Below are 7,425 nucleotides of genomic sequence, written 5' to 3' on the forward strand. Positions count from 1 at the left end.
ATCAAACACCAGTTAACCACACCCCACACACCACAACAGAACGGTGTATTTGAATGTCAGAACAAAACAATCACTAAGATGGCTCAATCCATGCTCAAACACAAGCATGTTCTGAAGAAGTTATGGGCAGAAGTTGTTAACACTATAGTTTATATTTTGAACAGGTCACCCACAATAGTGGTCAAAGTTAAGACTCTGAAAGAGGCCTAGTCAGGGCACAAGCCCAGAATCAGTGACTTGAATTTTTTTTGCTCTCTTGCATTTGTTTGGATCCCTGATGCGTCACACGCCAAGTTAGATGCCAAGAGTTAGAAACTCTTGCTTGTTGGATATGGTAGTCTTCACAAAGCCTATCACTTGATCGACACTAAGACATCTCATCTCCTGTATAGTTGTGATGTAGTCTTTGATGAGTAGCAAGGACTATTCATGCAGGTTTCTCCTATTCCTGATCCAATAAACTAGCCTATGAAGGCTCATGATTTGGGAGTGAGCATTTCATTAGGTCCACCTGATGGGAGGACTCCAATAGCTCCTGTAGCTCCAGTTATACTAGTAATCCTTGTACAAACCCCTCTAGCTTCTCCTGCAAGATCACCCATATTTGTAGATGTTTCACCTGAGTTTGATCGAGATTCTTCTAATGAAGAACCTGATCATAGAGCATCTACTGATACTAATGTTGGTCATTCTCCTCTCCGACCTAAGTGGTGGGCTAAAACACTTGTTGATTTTTGTGATGATGAGCTCATTGATGGAGAACTATTCGAAAAAAAAAGCAAACCTACGGAGTTTGTTAACTTTTCTCTCATGGCCAACATTCACTATGTGTTTGAACCTCAAACATACTCTTAGGCTAAAGGAATTTCAGAGTGGGAACAGGCCATGACATCTAAACACCAGAGCCTGTTGAAGAATAACACCTAGATCCTTTCTGATCTTCCACCAGGGAAGAAACCCATTGGTTGCAAAATGGTTTTACAAAATCAAATACAAATCTGATCGTACTTTGGATAAGAACAAAGTTCATTTAGTTGCAAAGGGCTTTTCTTAGCATCAAGGCATTGATTATGAGGAGACCTTTGATCCTACTGCAAAGATGAGCACAATCAAATTAGTCCTAGCCATGGCAACACAATTTGGTTGGAAGGTCCATCAAATGGATGTCAAGAGTGCTTACCTGAATGGTGATCTCTATGAAAAGGTCTACGTGATGCAAACTCTTGGTTTCAAGGTTGTCGGTAAAGAACATCAGGTTCTCAAATTAGTGAAAGGTCTCTATGGCTTGAAGCAGGCCCCTCGGGCATGTTACATAAAAATTGATAAGTAACTCAGTGATCAAAGCTTCCAAACAAGTTCTTCATACTCAAAATTTGTACATCAAGACTACTAACAGTGACATCATCCTTCTAGTTATTTATGTGGATGATTTGATCATCACTAGCAGTTCGGCATCTTTGATTCAAAAAATCAAATAGAATTTATGCCAGTATTTTGACACGAGTGACCATGGACTCATGCATTATTGTCTAGGTGTTGAGGTTTGGCAACAGTCTTCTAGTATATTCATCTCTCAATCCAAAAATGTCAGGGCTCTATTAGACAAATTCTATATGCAGGATTGCAAGCCTGCATCTACACCCATGGAGAAAGGTCTCAAGTTATCAGCCACATCTGATTCTCCTCGCATTAATGATATACATATAGGCAACTAGTAGGCAGCTCATCTACCTCTCTGCGACTAGGCCTAATATCAGCTTTGCAATCAGCTACATCTCTCACTTTAGGATAGCTCCCAAGGTTGATCATTGGATGGCAGCAAACGGTGTGCTTCATTATGTGAAGAACACTATCGATTATGGACTTCTTTACTCTCAGAATTCTAATCCTAGACTCAGTGGGTGTCACATATTCAAATTGGGCAGGCGCTATTGACAATAAAAAGTCAACTTTTGGATACATGTTCAATTTGGGATCCGATGTCATCACATGGACCAGTAAGAAGAAGCAGGCAGTTTCTCTCTCCTCCATAGAGGCTGAATAAAGAGGGAATGTTAAGGCAGGATGTGAAGTTGTTTGGCTTCATTGAATGCTTGCAGGACCGACTACTTTGTTTGTTGATAATAAAAGTGTTATCAAATTAGCATGGAATCCAATCTTTCATGAACGAACCAAGCATTTGGATGTTCACTATCACTACTTATGCCAGCTGGTTGAAGACGTGACAATAGACTTGCAGTATGTTCCTACAACAAACCAGACTGCAGACATTCTCACCAAGCCTCTTGGTCCTAATAAGTTTGTCAAATTTAAATGATAGCTTAGCGTTGTGGATAGATTAACCATTAAGGGAGGGTGTTACAATAATAGATAGTTTATATTATTAGTTAACGGTTATCTATTTGTAATCTATTGTAAATATTAGAATGTTTCTAATATTTAGTTAGGTTGTAGATAACTATTAGTTTTATATTAGATAGATGAGAAATTTTTTATTCTTTGTGATCATTTCCTAAGGAAACATCGTTTCATTCTTCTGTATATATTGACCTCTTGATCTTTGTTAATATTAAGCAAGTATTTTACCAGTTACTTCGTAATAAATGATAATCGCCACCTTTGGGCTTGTTGATTCTTTTCATAACTTTGGGCAACTTTGATAGTCGCTATAACCATTTTATATTTCCCTTCACATTGATATCATGTTCTTGACATCAACATCTTATTCAGCTTTAACAAATGCCCAATGAAACATACAATTATTTTAACATGGGAAATTGGCTCAAGTATTTGTAGGTTTTGGCCTTTCTGAATTACTTTCTAACCTTGCCTTCAATGACAAAATATATGTTTCTAGGAAAGGTATTCAACATGCAAGTTGCAGGCAGTTATTGTAAACATTCATCTAACATGTCACTACTCCCTCTCATCAGCATCATAGAGTCTATTTGAGACTCTTCATTGCTTCAGTTCATTTGCGAATTTCATCAGAGATTTTCACAACTTGTGCAAACTCTCCCAAATTACCAATGATAACACATATCGAGTGGTTGAAGGCAGTTTCAAAGTTCATTGAATGTCCACTTGAACACTGACCAAGTTATCGGCTTTTTTAAACAACTTCTGCAACTATTTTTGATCGTCAAACTTGCATTGAAATAACCACTCCCCCACTTTCTATCAGAGCTTTTAATTACTTTGAAAAGTTTTCCCAATGACCAAGAAAACATATGATGAGAGTTATTTCATTTAGCATTTTGGTATTACAGAAAACTTTTGAAACTTTTAAAATCTCTCAATAAGGTTGTTTTGATCATTTGAACATGTTTTGAGATTATATGAAACATCTAACACACATATTTAGGGAGGCATGGAAGTTTAAGAAATATTTTCAACAAACCATCTCGAATGTTTACGTCTTAAAAACCAATTCTCACATTTGGCTTTCAGCCTCTTCAAATACTTCTATGACTTAGCAAACTGACTGATATAATACTTTTATCAATGCTGAAAGACATATATGACTTCATCACTGGTTTATGTCACTTAAGGGATTTTGAGAGATCAATGTTATAAACAGATTGCAATAAAAGTATGTCAGTCTTGATTAAACAATGATAAGCCCACTTGATAATTTGTCATGTTGGCAAAACTTGGCTACCTCTTCTTGGCTTTTCAAATCACATCGACAACCTCCATTTTCCTTTTTCTATAAGTTTTGGAAAAATTATCAATCAAAATTTCATTGTCAAAGATCAAATAAGTCTCCATGTTGAATTGTGAACTCCATCTCCTTAACATTTCTAATGCAAATATAATATATAAACCTTTCGAGGCTCTTGATGAAAATTTGACTATTGGTTTAGAAGCTCTCCACACTTTACAACATGTACTTTTGTGTATGGTTGCCAAATCTAATGATGACTTCTTGTTGACCCTTTGCCAATGTTTTGAAGTATGCTTGACAAGATTTATAAATAATTAGAGGAAACTCACCAAACAATTGAAATCATACAATGAATGATCTTGGAAATATCCTTACAAAACAGTCGTACTTGTAACCAAATAATGAATATGGAAGTTCAAAATTTGACTGGTTTAAAATTGAGGCCAACAATAATGCATATAATATTGTTCCAGCTCGGCTTGTTCCCTAAATCTAAAGATGAAACTGTAGAACGAAGTTCATCGAGCCATGATATCAAATCGTGGCAATAACAGACGCCTAGCTTGCCATGCTAATCCCATTGGAACCAACTACGATTTTGCGAGGAATTAGGTCTTACTATAAGGGTGCAAGATAGATAGATAGATAGATAAAATTTTAACGTCCACGAGGCTAAAAATAGCCTATGGGACAGCAAGACAACTCAAGCAGACTTAAGTAGCGCTGTTCGCCTCTTGTGTAGACTAATGATGAGCCCCCCCAATTGCTCAATGTACTCTTCGTTGAACAGGTTATGCCAAGAACTGTCACATATAGTATCCGCAAACTTATCCCTGCTATCCTTGTAGGCCTCACATTCTAGAATAAAAATTGACTAAGTATTAAAATTAACTCTTCCCACAGATGGTCTAATTTAAAAAGAGCCATGAAAAAAGGTTTCAGTTTTAGTGGAAATATTTTTTACTAATGAAAGGAAAAATATAGAATCAATGGATAAAACGGTAAATGAAGCTGACCCTTCGATGCGAATTCGGTCTTCCGGGACACCAGGCAAAACATTGATCTGATCGTAAATGGAAAATGTCCGCCTGCAAATTTATTAGAGATTATTTAAAAGGATTTTTTTCTTCAAAGATGGGAGTGCTGAAGATAATAGAACCTGAAAGACGGCGAAGATGTGGCGTTTATTTTGTTGCCCAATGCTCGCAGCGCAGAGGTAAGACCTTTTGCCGACAATTTCGCGGCCATTTCTTCTGTTTTTGCTGGCAGTGTGCAATTACAAAGAATAGTTCAATTACGGAAAAGAAAAAAATATTTTTTTACAATTATAAGTAAAAGATATACTCTATTGGACATTTTTATTATTACTTCAAAGAGTGCAGGTTAGTTGAAGATGTTTTATTGACTTGATCATATGAAAACTCTCTCTTATTTCTAGTGATTTAATCATATGAACCTAATTGTATCTTCAAGTAAGGATGACAGAAGAAGATCCATACCAACATGCAACTAAGAGATCTACCAAAAGCACACAAGAAACAGTCCAATTATATATATTATGCAAATCACTTCCAATTATTAATTGTATTTTCAAGTAAGAATGACAAAGAAGATCTCAGAGATCTACCAAAAGTACAGAGGAGATAGTCCAATTATATATTATGCAAACCACCTCCAATTATTTATATTCTTCTTATCCTCCTCTTTCTCTTCTACTTGGTCTTTTTCATTTATGTCTTTTTTGTTTCTTCTTCTCCTTTTCCTTCTTGTCCTTTTAGTTCCACTTCTTCTCCTTCCCCAGTTTCACCTTCTTCGACTACTGCTCTTGCTCCTCTTCTTTTTCTTTTTCTACTCATTTTCTTCATTTCCATTTCCTTTTTCTTCTTATTCCGCCCTCCTCCTTCACCTCCTTTTCCTCCCCACATTTGTCCTCTTCCTCTTGCTTCATTTTCTTCTTCATCCTCTTCTACATATTTATCTACTCATGTGCTTTCTCCACCTCCTTGTCCTTTATCTTAGGTTTCACTTTGTTTGACTATTCAAATTTTAAAAGTATCAAAAAAATAAAACTATAGTATCCAAGTTTGGTAATCATTAAATTTCAAATATATATATATATATATATATATATATATATATATATATATATATATATATATATATATATATATATATATATATATATATTTCAAAATGAATATATATTTTAGTTTCAAAATACAAAATAGATGTATGTACATTTATTCATGAAGAGATTCTCTAGTCTCGCCGATGTGGAGATTGTCGGTGGTGAGCCTTTGTTTACAATCTCACCATACCTTTGCGTTGATTTCAAAATTATCTAGTGTGAAAACTAGCATTGATGAATTGTCATAGATAGCTTTGGACAACATGAAAAGGGCTCCCTGATCACTAATAAGTTCCAACATTATTGCCTAAAAGTTTATGCATCATCTTTCCATTCCATTACGAACGAACATTATATCTAGATATATTTTTTACACAAAATAAATCAACTTATATTTACTCAAAATTCAAATTGAATAAACTAACCAACTAATAGAAAGAACCCATTAATTAAACCTAAGTAAACTTAATATAATTCTTAAACCATTTTTGCAAAGCATTTTTTGTTGTTTGATGTGTAAAGGTTGTATGTAGGTTTGCTTGATTTTTTATTTTTTCTTCAAGAGGCTTGTATGGAGGCTTTTTCTTAAAGCAAGGTCTTCATTTTAAGGTTGCATTGATTGGGGAAATTTATTCTTCAATCATGTAGATAATCTTTCAAGTGGCTTGAATAAGATTATAATGGTTTTGACCATTAAAGGTGAGTATTTTCCTTACAAGGAGTGACCACAAGCTCATGCTTGTAGTCCGACCAAATGTTTTAAAGGAAGATGTCAATTTTTTGGCCAATCATGCCTTGATTTGCAAATTTATGGGTATACAAGTTTCATTCCCCTTTTTGGAATAATGGGCCAAAAAGGATGAAATGGATGTTAGCTACAAATAGTATTTCCTTGTGTGTTCCTCTTGCATTTCAAATAAAAACAAGGCTTTTGAAGGATGACCATATTTTTAAAATTAAGTTGGGATTTTTATCAAGCAATGACATGTTATATTCAATTCAATGGAGGAGCTTCCATCAAGGGATCCAGTTTGGGTATGACTTTTATGGTTCCCACTAGAATTTTGGAGACGTGACATTTCATTTGGTGACCCTACTTCTTGGCAAACAATGAACCCATCATAACAAACTATGGACAAAAAGGTAATCACTTTCACTCACATTTATTTTTAAATTATTTTGGCTAAGTCTTTACCATATTCTATGGAAAATCATCTTAGATCTACCTCTTGGATTCAACAGCTTGATTGTGAAACCCCACATTTTCATTATTATGTTCATCATGAATATGATCAATTGCAGTGGATGTGTCCTAAATCTAATTATTTGGGGAATTTAAGTAATGGGAAACCATATCCACCTTGTAAACATGATATATAAAAAGCTCTTACATAGGAAGATAAAGAGGGATATCCTGATCAAAGACAAAAACAAGGGAAGAGAGAAGAAGAGAACTCCAAAGGATACATAGGTTGATGAGGGGTTCAACATATTTGATGCTCTAGAAGAGATACACCATTTTGATGAGGCCCTTACATGGTTGCCTTATACTAAAAAAACCCATGAGTACAAAACTTATAATTGGTGATAAAGAAAACACAATTCTTACCAATACATAGGTTGGAGCCTT

At 35.0% G+C, this 7,425-nt stretch overlaps 1 protein-coding gene across 2 annotated transcripts in view; it reads right to left on the bottom strand.

Moving 5' to 3' along the window:
* LOC149562150 (uncharacterized) overlaps positions 1-5,313 on the bottom strand; it is a 76,425-nt gene extending 71,112 nt beyond the window's left edge. The window contains exons 1-3 of one of the 2 annotated variants that reach the window (XM_089825685.1): positions 5,295-5,313; positions 4,827-4,929; positions 4,684-4,755 (exon numbers count right to left, since the gene is read on the bottom strand). In XM_089825685.1, coding sequence (XP_089681811.1) covers positions 4,684-4,755; positions 4,827-4,915 — 161 coding nt within the window. In that variant the 5' untranslated portion in view covers positions 4,916-4,929; positions 5,295-5,313. Of the gene's footprint in view, positions 1-4,683; positions 4,756-4,826; positions 4,930-5,035; positions 5,098-5,294 lie in introns of those variants that run through there. The other variant, XM_089825684.1, reaches the window with a different exon arrangement.
* Between the last annotated feature and the right edge of the window lie 2,112 nt (positions 5,314-7,425).

The sequence above is a fragment of the Cupressus sempervirens genome, chromosome 4, assembly GCF_028749045.1.
Source record: "Cupressus sempervirens isolate cs-2001-9-10 chromosome 4, ASM2874904v1, whole genome shotgun sequence".
Lineage (NCBI taxonomy): Eukaryota > Viridiplantae > Streptophyta > Pinopsida > Cupressales > Cupressaceae > Cupressus > Cupressus sempervirens.